Below are 20,631 nucleotides of genomic sequence, written 5' to 3'. Positions count from 1 at the left end.
CATAAAAAAGGGGTTTCACTGAGCATCGCCCTACCCTTTTCTGTGTACCCTGGGCTCAGAGACTGTCGTCTTTGAAGGTGAGGGCTGTGTCAAGTGCACCAGAGCCCAGATCCAGCCCCTGAACTCATATACCATTGCCGTTGACTCATGATGTGGTTTGAACTCGTTTCATATCTCCATGACATTCTTCAGCCATCTTAGACAACATATTCTTGACCGTCACACTTTCTAAAGATGTCCTGGGACTTGTAAGTGTGTGGAAGTTCTCTTAAATAAGATTACAAATCAAAGTGAATTATTTCAATAATTGTGAACAATAAAAATGAGTGCTATTATTGGTTGTAAAAAAAAAAAAGGAATGTAGTCAATAAACATAAGGCACCTCTCCTCAGGGAAGACCTCAAAGTATTTAAGGCCAAAGGTTTCCATAAGCTGCATTTATCATTTACTCCTATTTTACATTGGTAAAAATAGACAAGGCAGGAGCAGGGGTGCGGATACAATCGGAGGCCTAAAGGGTTAGAAAATGTTGAGTGGAATCCAAGAAGTTCTGACCACCAGACTCTTGGTTTTTTCCTTCTTCTGCTGTACTGTTTATTTAATTCAGACTCCAAGTCTGTCGTGCTAAGATGCCAGCTCCCTCTGCATGTAGGCAGATCGCCAAGAGCATACGTACTATTCAGCAGGGGCAAGTACATGTTACAATTGTCCTTCTGTGCTTTCGTTGTTGTTTTTCCTTACTGTTGCTTTGTTTGTATATTTAATAAAGGGCTTCCCACAACAAAACCTATGTTAATAGTCAAGGTGGTGGAGGAAGCAGGGCAGGAACAGAGGCTGCCAAACTTCCTCAGTTTGGCAAACAGAGGCTGGTCAGACTTCTGCTTCTAGGGACCGTTAGAATCAAACACAAAGGGACACCGGACTTGAAAATTCCCTGAGCAGACAAAACCAGTTTAGTCATACAGGCAAAGCTTAATTTACTTTATTTTGCAAGACAAGCAAAGCTAACTTGACCTGGATCATTTCTTGCTTATGCCTCTCAAAATCATAAGTGAAACTTATGTTGTTCCCCCAAATTGGTCTAAGGTAACCACTAACCAATTCCCTTTCATTTAAGAAAATTCTAACATTGTAACCAATCACTGTGAAGAGTAAACAACCCCTCCCTCCACACTGTTTCAGCAGCTTTATAACAATCGACCTGTGAGCCTCGTTCCATGTTTTGGTTGGAAAGCTCCCAGTTTGCAAACTGTCTTTTTAGTGTGTGCACAAGAAACTTTTACTAATTACTACTTCAGTGACTCACTGGTTTTACTTCTGTTTTTCTTTTTTTCTGAACTTTTGACAAGACCAAGGCTATGAGAAGAAGTGTGGGCAGAATCCGTACAGCTGTGAACAACATGAGTAGGAAGACAGGGGGTCCATTCACTACATTCCCAAGTCCTAGACTTAGAAATCAATTTAGGACCGATAAATGCAATTAGTGTTTCCCAAGGTGGGTACTCTAGCCAGGGAAGTCATTATTCCAAAACACGTAAGAAAGCTAGTAAAGGTAGGTTTAAAAAAAAAGGTTTAAATTCATGTCTGTGCGGTCCATGGATCATTAAAAGGGGGACAAGGACTTTAACTAACATCAAGAATAATCGTTGCTCCTTTTGTTTTGTGGCCACTGTCCAAGACAGATGACCAGGCTGGATGGAACGTGCATATGACTGCGGGTGACAGTTCTGACATCTTTTTGGCCTTAAGCCTAGAACTCAAAGATAAAATGAAACCGTAGTCTAGGAGAATGAATCATAACATCGTGATAAATGCCCCTCCTTGCCCTCACCCGTCAATGCCCACAGGAAAAAACAAACAAACAAACAAAAAAACCTGTAAACCAAAACCATTCCTGATTGCAGCTAGAGTCACTAATACTCACTACCTGCCACAAAATCATGATACGATTTTATCATCATGAGAAAACTCATTCCCAAAAAAGGCGTTTCCTCTTCCCGTGCGGGGTGATCCTTGCTGTGCCAGTTGGAAGGAACTTGACAAGCTAAACTTGATGAGGCAGCTGAGGCTCTCGGGTACTCTCTGGCAGCCTGGCAGCCATGCGCTTGGCTCCCTACCCACTGACGTCGTCTGGGAAAGCCCAGCGGTGGAGCAGGCTCGCTGTGCTGCTGGCGGTGGTGATGTGGCCGCTTCCTGCTCTGTACGTCACCTGCTGGAAGCTGCAAGCCTGACTCAGAGGGGCTGCTCTCCCTGAGCTGCTCACATCGCAGCCTCTTTGCAGATGGAAAGAAGCCAAGGGCTGATGAGAATTCTTCTTTTTCCTGAATGTGAACCTCAGGATAAAGGAAGAGCTACTGGCTGTGAGTGTGAACAGTGTTCCTGGACGCCTTTTAAAGTGGTTTAAAGCAGCAGAGGCCTTTTCAGACTTCTGAGCAAACAGCCTTCTTCATAAATTTTTTTTTTTTTAAGATTGGAACTGAGCTAACGTCTGTTGCCAATCTCTTTTCTTCTTCTTCTTCTTCTGTTCTTCTTCTTCTTCTTCTTCTTCTTCTGCTTCTGCTTCTGCTTCTGCTTCTTCTGCTTCTTCTCCTCCCCCTCCCCCTCCTCCTCCTCCTCCCTGTGAAACCCTGGGACTCCGAAGCAGAACATGTGAACTTAACCACTTGGCCACGTGGCCGGCCCCTTCATAAAAATTTTTAAGAAGCCAATGAACGAAAAAGCCAAGGCTGGAAGGGAACGGAGAGGTGAGGGAAGAGTTGCTAACCCTGACTGAGGGCCCGCCATTGTGCTGAGTGCTGTCTGTACCTGAGTTCCTCGCGGGTCCTCAATACCTGGTGAGGAAGATGATGTTTCCCTTGCTTTATCCGTGATGCTGTTGAGACTCTGAGAGGTTAAGTAACTTTCCCCAAGGCTCACACAACTAGTAAATAGTGGAACTGGGATTGGAACCAGCAGTTTACTTAATCTAGCAGTTTGCTTAGTGATCTAACTTAACTTTTCTACCTAATTGCTCACTTAATCCACCTAACCAGCAGTTTACTTAATCTTTCATACTCTAAACTTCCTCTTCTGTAAGATGGGGATAAAGAAAGAAACCTCACAGGTGGTTGATTAAATGAGAAATATGTGGAAAACAGCTGGCACGATGCCCGACAGAACAGATTCTTAGTAATTTTAGTTTCCAGTTTAATCCTGTGTTTATAGATAGAATCTTCTGTGTAAAAGATGAAAAGAAGCAAAGGAAGATCAGATCCAAGTTTTAGATTGAATAACTTCTCCTAATCTTGAATATGTACCTTTTTGCCAAATGAGAACAGATCAGGGCCGGATTCAGTTCCTTGCTTTCTTACTTCTTTGAATCCCAAAAGCTTTCATTTACCTTTCTGATTCTGAGCAAGAGACCTATATGAACTATAAGCACATTTCAGTGTCCACCTTCTATGCTGTCTGAAGTCTGGTCATTCTTAGAGCTCATAAGAGATTCAGAGAATCCGCCAAATCCTTGAGGCAGCCTCCCACCAAGTTCTCCGAGGAATTTCTGGAACGAAGATTCTCCAGGTTTTCGGCAGCCCTGGGAACTTATTAATAATGCACATTCTGATTCAGGAGGTATGGGGGAGTGTCCAGGAATCTGCATTTTAAAAAATTTTTTTTTATTTTTTGAGGAAGATTAGCCTTGAGCTAATATCTGCTGCCAATCCTCTTCTTTTTTTTGCTGAGGAAGACTGGCCTGAGCTAACATCCGTGCCCATCTTCCTCTACTTTATATGTGGGACACCTGCCACAGCATGGCTTGCCAAGTGGTGCCGTGTCCATGCCTGGGATCCAAACCAGCAAATCCCAGGCTGCCAAAGCGGAACTTGCTAACTTAACCACTGTACCATGGGGCTGGCTTCAGGAAGCTGCATTTTTAACTTGCGCATTTGGTGACTAGAACCCAAGTGGTACAAGGACTGCACTTTTGGTCACATTGGCCTAGAAGCTATATTCATAGGCCACAAGGACTTGGGATAAAGGAGAACTCATTAAGGTGGATATGGAACTCTTAGGCCAATATAGAGTTCAAAAGTCAGGAGAGTGAGGGTGTGATTATATTAATCTATGATAATGTATTTTCACTGAGGGAGCTACATAAGAAAAACAAGAGAATAACAGTAAGACCACTGTTGGTCTTTGCTCTCTGACCAATAAAAAATTGACATAACTAAGATATTTTCTGGGTCCAATTTGGGCATTATTCAGCTCAATTTAATATATATCAAAGCAATTGCTTTGGGTCCCATGGAAACAATTCTAATATGGGGCTTAAACTCAGGAAACTTAGAAGTTTCATAGGGTAAACAACATCTTTCCAAGAATTTATAACATAAAGCAGCATGACACACCTCCAGTAAAAGGAATATAACGTGTTAGAGGGCAGAATAGGGAGTAGTTCATAAGAAGCATATTGGGGAGCCAGCCCTGATGGCCTAGTGGTTAAAGTTCTTTGCTCACCACTTTGGCAGCCTGGGTTCGCTTCCCAGTTGTGGAAGCACACCACCCATCTGTCAGGTGCTGTGCTGTGGCGGCAGCTCATGTAGAAGAACTAGAATGACTTACAACTCGGATATGCAACCATGTACTGGAGCTTTGGGGAGGAAAAAAATAATAAAACAAGTATATCGGGGATGTGTTTACGAAGGAGGTAGCATTCCAACCTAACCTTAAAGAATAAATACAACTTTGAAAGGTGGATAAGAGGGGAAGGGCAATCCAGGATGGGGAAGGATATAAAGTCTCAGAAGTCTGAAGGGGCATAGGCTATTCTGGGAATGGTTTGAGAAAGCAGGAAGGTAGACCAAAGACAGGTTGCTGAAGGTTTTGGTTGAAGATTGTTGACAGGGAAGGCATCTGTGTATCAGAAAGATAGCTGTATGATAGTGAAGAGTAGATTAGATGAAGGCAGGCAGGATGACCAGCTGCCAGCAGTTGTCACAGTGTAAGTGAGGCTTCAGTGTTGAGAGTTCACTAACGGCAGTGGGAAAAAGGGAGATGGGCAGAGCTCATACCCATTCATCCAGACATTCTCTCCAGTGCCTGGAACATACAAAACTGTTAGAGAAAGTTTGATGAATGAAGATCAAGGCAGAGAAGATAAAGGGAGAGATTTAATAGGGAGGGAAAGGAAGATATTGAAGATACTTTTGAGATTTCCATCTTGGATTTCTCTTTGGATGAATTTGTTGGCCAATATAGAGCACTCAAGAGGAAGAGCAGAAAGTGAGGGCTTATGAAGGCTGAGTCCTGTGTTTGTGGAGTCTCCTAGATCTGTAACAGCAACGTACAGCCTCTCTTCCTGTTGGCTGGGCGAACTCTGCCCCAGAGGCTGTAGCCCTTCCCACACCAATGAGAGTCAACCAATTGGTCTTGTGGTTATCCGGAAATTATTTGTTAACTAGCTTAGGGACCAAAGATGGGTCTAATAAATCACTTTTCAAATTTAAGATTTTATTTAGGAGTTAAGATGTACAAACATATAAAAATTAAGTTACATTGACATTCATGCATTGAGATTAAAATCACATGAAATCAAACAGCCTGAGAAAACTCAGGAGGTGTGGGCAACTTCTTTTCAATGTCTTTGGCACACTTATTTCCTTTACATTTTCCTCGTTCGGGAATGGGTGAAAGGTATCATGTGACGTGTTCCTCACTTTCTGATATGTTAAACAGAAATACAAACTTGCAAATCATTGTTAAAACAACGTTGAAGTGGTTATAGTTTTTTAAGAAGACATTTTCCCCACAAACAAAATACTGTAAATAATGTATAGAGTATGAGTCCAGCCTATAAAAGCCAATTTAACCAGTAATAATATTGAACTAATGACTAACAAGACTAGCTGGGAAATTCATGATCTTACACAAAAGAGACTCTGGGGAAATTTTGAAATAGCCCAAGTTTGCATTTGAGACCCATTCCCCCGTCTGTCTCTAATCGTTTCCCATTTCCACAAAGCCTCTGGCCCTCTCCTGCCCCTCTCCTCAAGCCTGCCCTTCCCTTCCAAAGGGCTTCAGTCTATAAAAAGTCCTAAAACCTTCCTCTCACCTCCCCTCCCTCTTGGAAGCCCCCTCCTAATGCAGCTGATCTGGACTAGAGGTAGGAGAAATCTGAATGTGCTAGTTCACAGCAATGCTTGGATGATGAGTGACTGACAGCTCCTTAGCCCTCCAGGAAACACTTACCATTTTAAAATGGGACTGCCCTATTATCCAAAGGAAACTTTAGGCAGTGGCTTCTTCAGGTAATGTCAATGAAGAGTAGGGAAAGATGTCCTGGAAAGGGCTAGTGAGATGGAGCAAATAGGGCAGACCAACCAGCTAGGAATTTGCTCCCAGGATAGATTCCCTAAGTGGTTTCTGTTTTTCAAAAGTTCTTCCTATTCTCTACATCACAACTCTCTGAGCCAAAGCAATCCTGAGAAAAAAGAACAAAGCTGGAGGCCTCACACTCCCTAATTTCAAATTTACTACAAAGCTGTAATAATCAAAACAGCATGGTACTGGCATAGATCGATGGAAGAGAATTGATAGCCCAGAAATAAACCCGTACATCTACGGACAGCTAATTTTCGACAAAGTAGCCAAGAACATACAATGGAGAAAGAAGTTCTCTTCAACAAATGGTGTTGGGAAAACTGGATAGTCACGTGCAAAAAATGAAAGTAGACCATTATCTTACACTATGCACAAAAATTAATTCAAAATGGATTTAAGACTTGAATGTAAGACCTGAAACCATAAAGCTCCTAGAAGAAAACAAGGCAGTATGCTCTTTGACATGATCTTAGCAGTATCTGTGAATATCATGTCTCCTCAGGCAAGGGATGCAAAATAAAAAATAAACAAATGGGACTACATAAAACTAAAAAGCTTCTGCTCGGCAAAGGAAACCATCAATAAAATGAAAAGACAACCTACCAATGGGGAGAAGATATTTGCAAATCATATATCTGATAAGGGGTTAATATTCAAAATATATAAAGAACTCATACAACTCAACAACAGAAAAACAATTCGATTAACAAATGGGCAGAAGATCAGAACAAACATTTTTCCAAAGAAGATATACAGATGGCCAACAGGCACATGAAAACATATTCAACATCACTAATTATTAGGGAAATGCAAACCAAAACCACAATGAGATATTACCTCATGCCCATCAGAATGGCTATAATTACAAAGACAAGAGGGGCTGGCCCCGTGGCCAAGTGGTTAAATTCACACACTCCACTTCGGCGGCCCAGGGTTTTGCCAGTTCAAATCCTGGACACTGACATGGCGCCACTCATCAGGCCATGTTGAGGTGGTGTCCCACATAGCACAGCCAGAAGGACCCACAACTAGAATATACAGCTATGTACTGGGGAGCTTTGGGGAGAGGAAGAAGAAAAAGAAGAAAAAAAAAAGATTGGTAACAGATGTTACTTCAGTTGCCAATCTTTAAAAAACAAACAAACAAAGACAAGAAATAACAAGTGTTGGAGAGGATATGGAGAAAAGGGAACCCTCATACACTGCTGGTAGGAATGTAAAGTAGTGCAGCCACTATGGAAAACAGTACAGAGATTCCTCAAAAAATTAAAAATAGGGGCTGGCTCCATGGCCGAGTGGTTAAGTTCTCGCGGTCCGCTGCGGCGGCCCAGGGTTGGGATCCTGGGCGCAGACATGGCACCGCTCGTCAGGCCACGTTGAGGCAGAGTCCCACATCCCACAACTAGAAGGACCTGCAACTAAGATATACAACTGTGTACGGGGTGGGTGGTTTGGGGAGATAAAGCAGAAAAAAAAAGATTGGCAACAGTTGTTAGCCCAGGTGCCAATCATTAAAAAAAAAAAAAAAGGAAGATTGGCAACAGTTGTTAGCCCAGGTGCCAATCTTTAAAAAAAAAATTAAAAATAGAACTACCATATGATCCAGCTATTCCACTGCTGGGTATTTATCCAAAGAACACAAAAACAGTAATTCACAAAGATGTATGCACTCCTATGTTTACTGTAGCATTACTCACAATAGCCAAGACTTGGAAACAACCTAAGTGCCCATCAACAGATGAATGGGTAAAGAAGATGTGGCATATAAATACAATGGAATACTACTCAGCCATAAAAAAATAATGAAATCTTGTCATTTTCAACAACATAGATGGACCTTGAGGGTATTATGCTAAGCAAAATAAGTAGGACAGAGAAAGCCAAATACCACATGATTTCACTAATTTGTGGAAGGTAAAAAAACAACAACAAACAAACACATAGACACAGCATAGGTTGATGGTTACCAGCGGAGAGGCGGGGAGAGGGGAGGGCAAAAGGTTTAAAAGGGTACATTTGTACGGTGATGGATGGCAGCTAGACTTTTGGTGGTGAACACGATGTATTCTACAGTGAAGTCAAAGTATAATGATGTATTCCTGAAATTTACCTAACATTATAAACCAGTGTTACCTCAATACAAATAATTAAATTTTTTTAAAAATGTATGTTTTATACAATCTGTAAAATTCTCTCATTATGTGGCTATTAAAATTTACCTTCAACCACATTAAGGAGGATTTCTCTCTAGAAATAAACTTGGAACTTGGACAAACCAAGAGGACAGCATTTAGAAAGTAACTTTTACAGGCTGTTTACCATTATCTCCTTCTATGGAACAAAACTATATAACAGAATTTTAAATCGTTTGGGTTTAGGTGAATGGCTAAGAGAAATGCTTGTGGCCTTGGGTGAGACTCTCTTCCTTGAACCAAGTGAACAGACCTGGGAGGAATCAGACAGGGCATCCTTGGGCCCTGTTAGGGTCATGCTGTAACCAGCTGGACCAGCTGAGCAAGCTTGCTGGTGCCTCTCAGCCTGGCGTGTGCCAAGTCAATGAGATATTCTGCAACTCATCTACAATGGAAGGATAGGGCCACCTTTTGCCCTCCTTTTTTTTTTTTTTAAAGATTTTATTTTTCATTTTTCTCCCCAAAGCCCCCCGGTACATAGTTGTACATTCTTAGTTGTGGGTCTTTCCAGTTGTGGCATGTGGAACGCCACCTCAGCATGGCCTGATGAGCGGTGCCGTGTCCGCGCCCAGGATCCGAACCGGCAAAACCCTGGGCCGCTGCAGCAGAGCACGCGAACCCAACCACTCAGCCATGGGCCCGGCCCCTGCCCTCCTTTTTAAATGATAAAGATTTGGCGGGGGCCACATGTTCCTCAAAGAAAACTTTTCTTATAACTAGCCTACGCCATTCGCTGTCACCTGGTTCTTGTTCCCAGCATCCTCCCCCATGTATAGGCTACTCTCTACCTCTAGGAGTATATTTCTGAGTGGTATCCACCCAGGTACCATCCTGGTACGGTTCCAAAACTCCTCTCAGAGCAGGAAATTATTAACTTTGGGAATTTCCCAGGCTAATTTTAGACTAACCATGAAAAGGAAACTCTTGACATTGACAGGAGCCCATGTTGTTTCCTCTTTGAAAACCCAAGCGTCTGGTAAATAATCCCAACTACAAAGTAAAGAGGAAAAGTGGCACTTTAAAATAAATTCGGATGATTCGCAAGTTTAACTAGTGCTCCTAGGAGTTAATCCCTCAATGATATATTTCGTTTCCTAAATAAACGTTGACTCTTCGACATCTAGTGTTGGATCTCTTACATTTACGGACACGGCTCAGTTCCTGGATAGAGTGGAGTTAGTTACACAGGATGAGTCAGCTGGCCACACCTCAGTGTACTCACCACTAGGGCCCTAAAAAGAAAGAGGGTTTCCCCCTTTTCCCCAGCAATTCCAGCAATGGAGAGAGAAAGGCGGAGCCACCCCGTCACGAGGCTGATGTTTCTCCCTCTGGGACTGTGTCCCTTAAACCACCCTGGACTGAGGCTGGAGGTGAACGCCTTCTGGAGAGGTTTCCTCTCCTTTCCTTCCCACTGTCCTCCCCTACACCTCATCATTCTGTAATTTTTCAGTGATTCTTACTTGTCATCCCTCCTCATTTATTTTCTCAGATTTTCGTAATTACCGTCATGTACCTCAACAACATTTCGGTCAACGACGGACCACATATTCGACGGTGGTCCCATAAGATTAGTACCATACAGCCTAGCTGTGTAGTAGGCTGTACCATCTAGGTTTGTGTAAATACACTCTATAATGTTCGCACAGCCATAAAATAGCCTAACTACACATTTCTCAGAAGTGTCCCTGTCATTAAGTGACGCATAACCATAATTACAATGCCAGAAAAGGCTTAGCCTTAAACAATGCTCACCCTTTATACTTTAAATGAAGAGGGTGGCTCTGCCCCTTATCTGCTTTACCTTTTCTCTGAGTGAGGTCTGGTAAGCTTCTCTATTTAAGAAATGTGATAATATAATAAACAGTGCTTTCACCTTAAGTGGCCAGATAGCATCACTTTAAAGGAGTTGAAACTGAGTAGTTTTCCAAGTACCCCTAAAATCGTAACGTGAAATCATTTAACTTCAGGGAGAGACTAATTTGATTCAGCTCAAATGTTGCTACCTCTCCTTTGGGGAAGAAAAAAATATTTTAGTCATCAATTGAAAATTAGCTATTGATACCTTTAAAAAGTTGATTGATGCTTTAAAAAAGATGTATTCTCCAGAGAAATTGAAATAAAATTTTTTAATAAGATTCCTTCAAGCTAGGCACTTAGCCTGTTTTCTCAATTTTGAAACATGTCTTTCTTCAAAATGTAGGGGAAACTAAACGATTAGATTATATGTTTTTGAGAAGACACAGGAAGGCATCATTAAAGTGCTCCTGGAGAACCTGAATGTAGGCTGGTGTCACTGTGAGACCAAGGGGAGGCTGGGGTGGAGCGGGTTGGAGGGGAGTGATGTTGGTGCAGAGCAGTGGCCAGCCTGCCTGCCTTCACTGCCACCCTTCGTCTTCGGAACAGAATGAATATAAAGGGGGAGGGGCTTTTCCACCTGAGTGGCCTCCCCATAGGGGAGTTTATGGCTTGGTTCCTTTTTAAAGCACCAATTGGCTGAGAAAATCCCCACCGTGGGGATACCCTAGCAGCATCTCCAAGTCAGGCTGACTGAAGGGAAAAAGGCTACTATTTCATAAGGTACTTGTTACTCTGCTTTGAAAGAGCATCATCTCACAATCCAGTAAGACTCACACAGAATCCCTAACAAAGAAATATAGCAGCAATTGGTGGGTTGGTCTGTGGTCAATTCTTGGCCCATTATTTGAATAAAAGGACCATTATTTGAAAAAAGCAAGTATTTATTTGAATATGCTCTCTTCCTCTTAGAGCTTTTAGGAAGCCTAATTTAAATTTTCCCCAAAAGTACTCTGGCTACAGTTTACCTTTCTTCTCAAAATCAGAAGCAAGAGCACCTATGTTGGTATTTTATATTCCTATAAACAGAGGGAAGTTTCGTAGCCAAATCATACATCTCTCTCACTTTACACAGAAGAAAACGGATGCCCAGGGAGATTAAGTAACTTGGCCAATATCTCCCTGCTAGTGAGAAATATGGGGTCTGTATTACAGGTGTGCAGGTACGAACCGCCCAGCAATTACTGAAGGTCCGTGTGTTGAGTGCTTTACACACATTACCTATTTAATCCCCACAAAGTAGACATCAAAGAGCCAACCATAAGTGCCAACCATGAATGCCATTTATTGTGTCTTTTCTCTGTACTAAGCATTTTAATACATTATCTCTAATCAGTTATCTCCAATCACCACAACAACCCTTTGATGTAAAGGTAAGTAGCCCTATTTTATAGATAGAGAACTAAGGTGCAGAGAAGTCTTGCTGAAGGCCACTTGTTTTATTTTACTTTATTTTGCTGAGGAAGATTTGCCCTGAGCTAACATCTGTTGCCAATCTTCCTCTTTTTGTATGTTAGCTGCTACCACAGTGTGGCCACTGACAGACGAGTCGTGTAGGTCTGCACCTGGGAACCGACCTGGGCTGCTGAATTCGGGAAGGCACCAAACTTAACCACCAGACCACTGGGGCTGGCCCCAGGGCCACTTTGAAATAAAAAGTAAGCGGGGGATTCCCCCCCAGGTCTACCTCTTACACCTGTTTGCTCTTTTCACCCTTTAAGAGCTTTTCAAATTACAGGTCACAATGGTGATAGTGAACTTAGTTTGGTGGGTTCACCAACGTTTAAAAATAAATAAGTAGGGGCCGGCCCTGTGGCCAAGTGGTTAAGTTTGTGTGCTCCACTTTGGTGGCCCAGGGTTTCACCAGTTCAGATCCTGGGCACGGATGTGGCACCGCTCATCAGGCCATGCTGAGGTGGTGTCTCACATAGCACAAACAGAGGTACTCACAACTAGAATACACAACTGTGTACTGGGGGGCTTTGGAGAGAAGAAGAAGAAAAAAAAAAGATTGGCAACAGTTGTTAGCTCAGGTGCCAATCTTTAAAAAGATAAATAAATAAATAAGTAAAAAGAACAGAGTGCAATGGGATAGCATAAATGAAAAATAGAGTGTATCACATCAGTCATATGTATGTCGGTTGTATGTTTTTTTTCCATCACCCCCAGGCAGTTAGCTCAATTCTGACACTGTCGATCTGGAGACAGTATCAGATCCCACGGGTGAAGGGCTCAGTCCTATCAGACTGCCCCTGCCCTCTTCAAAGGCCAAGCCAGTCATGTCCAGGTGGTCACTGGTGCTTCCGACTGACCGACCAGCTGTAGATCAGAGGTTCTCACGACCTCTTCCTTGGGTTCGATTAATTTGTTAGAGCGGCTCACAGAACTGAAAGAAACATGTTACTTACTAGATTACCAGTTTATCACCGAAGGATATAATTCAGAAAAAGCCAGATGGAAGAGATGCATAGCGTAAGGTATGTGGGAAGGTGTGTGGAGCTTCCCTGCTCTCTGGGCAAGCCACTCTTCCCAGTCTCCACGAGTTCACCAACCCAGAAGCTCTCTTCTTGGGTTTTTTTTTTTTTTTTTTAGGAAGATTATCCCTGAGCTAACATCTGCAGCCAATCCTCCTCTTTTTGCTGAGGAAGACTGGCCCTGAGCTAACATCCATGCCCATCTTCCTCTACTTTATATGTGGGACACCTACCACAGCGAGTGTGCCAAGAGGTGCCATGTCCGCACCTGGGATCTGAACTGGCGAACCCCAGGCCGCCGAAGCAGAACGTACGAACTTAACTGCTGCGCCACCAGGCTTGGCCCTCTTCTTGGGTTTTTATGGAGGTTTCATTTCATAGGCGTGATTGATTAAACCATTGGCCATTGGTGATTGAAATCAATCTCCAACCTCTCTCCCCTCCCTGGAAGTGGCGGTAAGGGGTTGAAAGTTCCAACCCTCTAACTCCCCCTGGCAACCAGCCCCCATTCTTAGGTGCTTTATAGAAGTTGCTGTATTAACATAAACTCAGGTGTGTTTGAAAGGGGTTTCTTATGAATATCAAGACACCTTTATTGTGCTTATCACGTAGGAAATTCCAAGGGTTTTAGGAGCTCTGTACCAGAAACGGGACAATACCCAAATATATATTTCTCTCTGCCTTTTTTTTTTAAATCAAGGCTGACCACAAGGTTTCCTTTTTTCCTTTTTTTTTTTTTTGTGAGGAAGAGTGGCCCTGAGCTAACATCTGTTGCCAATCTTCCTCTTTTTTTTTCTCTCCAAAGTCCTCCAGTACATAGCTGTATATTCTAGTTGTAGGTTCTCCTCATTCCTCTATGTGGGATGCCACCACAGCATTTCCTGATGAGCGGTGCCATGTCCATGCCCAGGATCTGAACTGGTGAACCCCATGCCACCAAAACGGAGTATGTGAACTTAACCACTCAGCCATGGGGCCCACCCTCAAATATATATTTCTTATGTGTGTTATGTTGTAAACGTTTTTCCTGTGGGTTGTGATCAGACTTTGAAAGCCACTGCACTAGAATGCAATTAATCTGTCTAAACCTTAGCAAACATTGGTTTGCAGTGTAGTTAACTACCTCACTGCAGGTTCTTATTAAAGTAGTCCCCAGATCTGCTGTGGATCTGTCCCAGTATATCCTCAACGTTATGAAACTGGCAAATAGCCATTGATGACTAAGTATCTAGGCACTAAAGTTTTTTTCCTTTCTGCAATTACTGATTATAGCTTTTAGCTGTTTAACCCACCCATTGTTAACTGTGCTGCTTAGGCGATATGCTATCTGACTCCCACTAGGCTCCTATAGATAACATCTCCCTGGAGCCTGGGTCACTATGGTAATGAGTAGGTGAGCTGTTTCTCAGGAATTAGAACTCCTTGTCCACTTCAGGCCTGTTGAGACCACCAACTCATCAACTGGGCCTGTGCAGATATCCGATAGGCGACCTTTTGATGTCAAGAGGCTAAAAACTCCACCCTCAGATCATGCTAACGCCGCCGTTTTGTCAGCACGGGTCCTGTGAAGCGGTGTGACTCTGACTGCGCTTGGGCAGATCGTCAATTACCTCACGTCTCCTCATCACCAATCACCTCTCCCCACATTTCAGACAACCTTGCCCCCGATCCCATAAATATCCCTGAGTCCCTATTTTCGAGGAAGGGAATCTGAGGCTCACGTTCTCGCTTCCTCGCGTGGCTTCTGAGTAAACCCTCTCTCTGCGGCAATCTCGTCGACTTGGTGTTTGGCTTTCTGGGCGGCAGGCAAAAACGAATCTGGTTCGATAACAGTTACCCATGTTGTATTCCATCAAACTTGATTGGCAGAGGACTCTCCCTCTACCCTGACACCAGTTATCTGACATGTGGTCACAGGAACATGGGTTGACACAACCAAGTCCATGCCCAGGCCTTTCAGCAAGCTCATGAAGTCACCTCATGCATGACAAAGTCCATAAATTAGAGGGACACCATCATTTTGTGTAAAAGATGACAAAATCCATACCTACATCTTGAGCCATTGCTATTTTTCCATCACTCGGTGGTCATGAATTAAGAGACTTTGCAATCCACCACACTAACCATAGAATAGAGATCAGCTTTAAATTCTGCAAGACCCATCTACAGGGAGAATAGGGTGCACGTGCCCTCAGATCTGTCTCCTGGATTGAGGATTTGGGGCAAAATTTAAGAGGTTAGGGAGAACAGACTGGCATGCAGAAATGCTTTTGGGACAAGTTTTTATGGGTGGGCTTCAAACATTTATGGTAAGGTTTTAAACATTTATGACAGCGTTCTAAACTTCTATGATGAGGTTCTAAACTTTTATGACAGGGTTCTAAACATTTTTGATGAGGTGGGGAAGGAATTTTAACACCAGATCTTCCTGAATGAGAGACCCTTTGCTTCTGATAAGAGTCCTACTTTCACGTTCTCGTCGTGTCTCTGCCCTTGGGTTCCGTGGGAAGGAGGAGCTTTGGATCCACAGTCATTTTAGGCCAACAGTTCTTCTTTTGCACATACTTTGGCTACACGACTTTGCAGATTCTCTGAAAGGCAGTTTAAATCACTCTGTTGATAAGAGATGGGGTCAGTGAACTGGTCCTGAAGGACCCATGGTTACAATACCCGATTTGGGAAGACATCTACGAAAAAGATCCAAGATCTACGATTTTCTCTCATTGACTGAACACTTTTGAATTGCTGTCTCTGTGGTCAGTGTTGTAGGTAATTAAAACCCCTTACCTTGACTGCTTTCTATTAATCCAGGTAGACGACTCTCTTCTTGCACTGTCAACAACTAGCTGAGGGGCCTGTCACTCTCACCTGTTTTTCTAGGAGACTTCCTGTCCATTCCTCAGTCTGGGGAAAGCTGATCCTTCAACTTCCAGCTCTAGTTTACAAGGAATCTCTATGTTTACTCATTAAATTTCCCTCAATACTTTTGCAAGAGGGCCCTTTCTAACTCTATGCTCCCTTTTGTCAGAGTGTAAAATAACTCATTTAAACAGAACCTGGCAGGCAGGAGGAACTCCTGTGTTATACACGTTGTTAAAACAATATTTTCGGGGCCGGCCCAGGGGCATAGCAATTAAGTTTGTGCACTCCACTTTGGCAGCAAGGGGTTTGCTGGTTCGGATCCCCAGCGCGGACCTGCACACTGCTTGTCAAGCCATGCTGTGTCAGGCGACCCACATAAAGTGGAGGAAGATGGGCACAGATGTTAGCTCAGGGCCAATCCTCCTCAAGTAAAAAGAGGAGGATTGGCAGCAGATGTTAGCTCAGGGCTAATCTTCCTCAAAAAAAGAAAAGAAAAGAAAAGAAAAAAACCCAATATTTTCTTGAAAGCAAACTGAGTAGGAGTCTTACCTCTTTTTGAGAGTTAAATGCCTAGTATTATTCTGAAGAAGGCCACAGCCCTATGGTAGAGAGTGCCGTGGGATCCATGTTCTAGGGGAGGAAATGGAGGCAGAGAGGTTCAGTGAGCTTGCCCAAGGTCTCAGAGCTGGGCAAGCCGGGCTTCTGACCGCCAGCTGGCTTCAAGCCTGCGCTGGTGGCCGCGCCGCACTGCCTAGGGAACCAGCTGCTTTAAAAGGCGGTGTGATAGAACGGACTTGTGAGCACCAGCATGTGAAAGTGGACACCGGGCTTCTCTCCTCTCTGCCGCTAGCTCTCTTTCTGGCTTTGGGCAGGTCTCAATTTCTCCAGACCTTGGTTTTTTACCCCTCACCCCTGGAAAAAAAAGGGAGATATTGAGTCAAATGATCTCTTTATTGCCCCTTTTAGCTCAAACTCTGAGTCCCTTTTGTGAATCAAGGGGGAAGGGGAGGAGCGCAATGTTAATAGCCCTTCATCATTGAGGAACAAGGATACCTGCTTTTGAGAATGAGTTTTGATGTTCCTACAGGCAGCCCGAAGGGCAAACTGTAACAGATCAGCAGAGTGGTTGGGGAAAACCCAAGAAAGAAAGAGAAAGATGAGAAACAGGATATGTTATTCATCTAGAAAATTCTAAACAAAAATGAAACAAAACGAATTTGGTGAAAGAAAAATATAGATCAAGAGCCACCCACCCCCCAAAATCAAATAGACTGTCATACCAAAATTTCTTTCACTTCAGGATGAAGAAATACTTGAAAGCAGTCATGGTGGGGAGAACCCTGAGCCGGAGCATCTCGGCGGTCCCGAAAATCTTTCCCCTGGCAGGTGAGACTGCGGAGTCCTTTGTAAACGTCATTTTAACCCCTTGACCAGGGTCGGGGATTGGGGGCTTGGGGTAGAGTATCTTCTGTTTTAAATCTCATCGCTTATCTTTCCCAGATAAAAATCACATATTTATTCTATATACTAACCTTCATTTACTTACCTGAGAATAAAATTCATGAGTCTCATAAAAGCAGCAAGCAGGAGCTGAAAACGGTATCTTATAAACCAAGCTTCCAAGGATACTATTAGAAAACGAAATTCCACTGCATACATTTTAAAGGTCTTATTGGCTTTTTTCAGTGATGCATGAATGGGGCAGTATCTCATCCAGCAGATAGAAAGGAGTGCCAAGGAGCTCTGCCAAATGGAAGATTTTTATACACAGAAGGGAGTGGGAGAAGGAAGTTATACTAGTAAAAAGGGATCGGTTGCGGCAAGGTCACCTTCCTTTGAGGGACAGCAGAGGTCAGCTTACGTAACTAGTGCTGACCAGGTGATTCCAGATTGACTGGCTTAAGATTCCATTACTGGAAGAGGCTGAAACTGTAATTAAGTTAGGATAGAAGTCTTGGTTTGTTGATGTGGGGCTTAGCATAAGTGACTCCATTTTGGGCCTTTTTTTTTTTTCTTAACAATTTCCCCTTTTGATCAGACTCTCAGCTTAAGTGAGATATGTGATCAAAATTTAAGGCATTAGGGCCTGGCCCAGTGGCATAGTGGTTAAGTTTGCATGCTCTGCTTTGGTGGCCCAGGGTTTGCAGGTTTGGATCCTAGGCATGGACCTACGTACCACTCATCAAGCCATGCTGTGGCAGTGTCCCACATACAAAATAGAGGAAGATTGGCACAGATGTTAGGTTGGGGCCAATCTTCCTCAAGCAAAAAGAGGAAGATTGGCAACAGATGTTAGCTCAGGGCCAATCTTCCTCACCAAAAAATAAAAAATAAAATAAAAATTTAAGGCATTAGCACCAATCTCAGCTACCACCCTGAAGTTCTTGCAGTTTTTGCTGATCCTCTGTGTGGTATTCACAAGTTTTGACCTTTTTTTTGCTGAATCTCTGTGGTATCCGCAAGTCATGGCTTCAGGTTCATATTTTTAAATTGGTCATTCTCTTTATTCCTTTTCTGATGTCCCAGTCTCAGGGAGATCATTTGCTTGGTGGTTAGTGGCTGCAAACATGCATTTAAAGCTTTTGAGGGAATACAGTGCAGCAGGGAGAGTATTATGATTATTATAAGCAGATAATTCCCAGTGTCTGGAGTGTATTTCTGAACCATGGTCCCCAGGACCTAAACCAATCAGAATCAAATAAGTCAAAGAAAGACCCTGTTGAAGGAGTCACTTTCTTAAGCCAAGCGACGTGTTCAGTGATCTCATGTAACTGACTTTCAACCTCCCCGGAATTGTTAATTGAGGTGCAGCAAGTGGTGTTGGCCACAGCACAGACACCTCCTTGCTCAGATAAAAGATAATCAAGGGCCATCCTATTATCAAGTACAACTTTGTCCAGAGAGTCTAAGGAATTTTTATTGGGCAGCTATTGCTTTAGCAGCACCTTCTGTAATATCTTCCAGAGTTAAGGAGAGGTTGCTTATCATAGCCTCATTTGCACTTACTCCTAGCCAGGGGAGCAGTGATCTAGGAAAGGAAGCACATTTTGAATCATGAATGCCTCCTGGGAATTGCCGTTTGAGTCTGTAGCTCAGGATTGGAAAAGTGACAGCCAGGGAGGCCAGTAACATTTGTGAGTCTTTAGACCACACAGGCAGTTTTATTCTGGTTTCTCTTGCCTGGTGTCCCTTTCTTTGTACAGAGCCTGGATGCGAGGTTCCCTGCGTTTGGAGTTGTTAACCAGAGGCAGAAAAATAGCCCCCCAGGGTTAGAAAGACTGACACGGTAGAGAAGTGGCTGAGTTTGTTCCACAGAAACCGAGGCACTGGAAATTAGGGAAACGTTTGTGATGGGCAGAACTACAGGATCACCAGCATTGTGGCAAATCCCCTTCCTTTGGGGGATGGCAGCGGTCTATCAGGCAGATTAGCTCACTAGTGCCGACCAGGTGATTCCAGATTGACTGGCTCAAGATTCCATCCCTGAGAGAGGCTGCCACTGTGATTAAGTTAGGTATGAAGTCTGGGTTTGACGAAACCAAACGAAGAGGTGCTTAGCATAAGTGACTCCATTTTGAGCCTGTTGTCTCCTTGACCATACTGTCTTTTAAAAAGTGGATAATCAAGAAAATAGTAAATGTAAACTGATGTCAATATTGATTGAATTATTGGTTTAAAAGCATTTAAAGGGTTATCTTACCGAAACCAAAGTGGGTTCGCTCCTGGCGAGTTAAATCAGACTCTCCACCGGAAGTAGTTGTCTCACAAAGTAAGGTGTATTTGCAGCAAATAGGAAACAATGAGGAATCATTTCCAGAATCATGACATCCCTGAAAAAAGGGGAGCAGGGACATTTATTTGGGATGGGGAATGAATGTTCAAAAGGGAGAGGTGGGTATTTGCTCACGCAGGCTCAGTTGGAAAACGCGTCCAATACGCTGCAGGTTATGGCAACAAGGCCTAAACTCCTCCTGGAGAGATCTTAGCATTAAAAATAAGGCACAGGTCATAGGCAGAGTTCTTGTGGTGAGGCTTGGCCTGGTTTAGGGTGGTTGGTGATTGCATTTCCTTAACATAACAAAAGGGAAAAAAAACAATTTGGAAAAACAGGTCAAGGGTTCCAAACCCACGCTTGAGTTCCTTGGGGCAACTAGTCAGTGACAAAATTACTACCATATAGCCTAGGTGTGTAGTAGGCTAAGCCATCTAGGCTTGTGTAAGTGCACTCTATGATGTTTGCACAGTGACGAAATGGCCTAACGATGCATTTCTCGGAACATGTTCCCATCATTGACACACGATTATCAACCGGGGCCAGAGTTGATGGGTACAGTATACGTGGCATATAGTAAGCATTCATATTTTGTTGAATAAATTATAAACTTTTAAGCAGTATAGGTAAAATGTGATACCAGATAGTGTCCATGAAGTCTGAATAATCTCTTTTCATATTTGGATGGCTTTAGAATAACTTGATTATATTTGAAAAAATAATGATTTTAAGCACTATGTGATAGCACTGTGCACAGTCCCTACCTTCAGAACTTATATTTTAGCTAGGAAAAAACACATGAAACAATTAGTAGGTGGCACAATGATATACATGATTGTATATTTTGGATGGAGGGGAGGAGAGGCTTAAAGGAGGAGCAAAGTTAGGGTTGGATTTCCAAGATTCCAGCAGGTACGGGAGAAATAGTGTTCCCGGCAAGGGAAACCAACTATGCAAGGTATGATCATGGATGAGATTTGTGATGGATAATTGTGGCAGTGAGAAAAATAAAGCTACAGGGAAGGAGAGAAGAAAGGAAGATTACATAAGGCCTTGAAAACCAGGTAGAAGAGATTAGATACGATGCTGAAGGCAGTAAAGAGCCTTTGAGGTCTGGAGC

General features: G+C 43.1%; 2 protein-coding genes across 20 annotated transcripts in view; one reads left to right on the top strand and one right to left on the bottom strand.

The window, feature by feature from the left end:
- MCF2L2 (MCF.2 cell line derived transforming sequence-like 2) overlaps nt 1-20,631 on the top strand; it is a 240,526-nt gene that overhangs the window by 140,576 nt on the left and 79,319 nt on the right. For all 8 annotated transcript variants that reach the window (XM_070583232.1, XM_070583235.1, XM_070583233.1 and 5 more), the window contains one exon: nt 17,040-17,125. In XM_070583232.1, coding sequence (XP_070439333.1) covers nt 17,040-17,125 — 86 coding nt within the window. The remainder of the gene's footprint in view (nt 1-17,039; nt 17,126-20,631) is intronic.
- B3GNT5 (UDP-GlcNAc:betaGal beta-1,3-N-acetylglucosaminyltransferase 5) overlaps nt 1-20,631 on the bottom strand; it is a 75,648-nt gene that overhangs the window by 36,579 nt on the left and 18,438 nt on the right. For 6 of the 12 annotated variants that reach the window (XR_011529370.1, XR_011529371.1, XR_011529372.1 and 3 more), the window contains one exon: nt 19,440-19,569. The exons of 1 other annotated variant lie outside the window; for it this stretch is intronic. Coding sequence is in view for 4 of the 11 variants with exons in the window: in XM_070583250.1 (XP_070439351.1) it covers nt 19,559-19,569 (11 nt within the window). In the remaining 7 variants the exon portion in view is untranslated. Of the gene's footprint in view, nt 1-15,003; nt 15,491-16,288; nt 19,570-20,631 lie in introns of those variants that run through there. 5 more of the 12 variants (XR_011529375.1, XM_070583251.1, XR_011529377.1 and 2 more) reach the window with 4 other exon arrangements.

Source organism: Equus przewalskii, chromosome 18 (genome assembly GCF_037783145.1).
Source record: "Equus przewalskii isolate Varuska chromosome 18, EquPr2, whole genome shotgun sequence".
Taxonomy (NCBI): domain Eukaryota; kingdom Metazoa; phylum Chordata; class Mammalia; order Perissodactyla; family Equidae; genus Equus; species Equus przewalskii.
The sequence above is the reverse complement of the archived record's forward strand: the minus strand, read 5'-3'. Positions and strand labels throughout refer to the sequence as shown.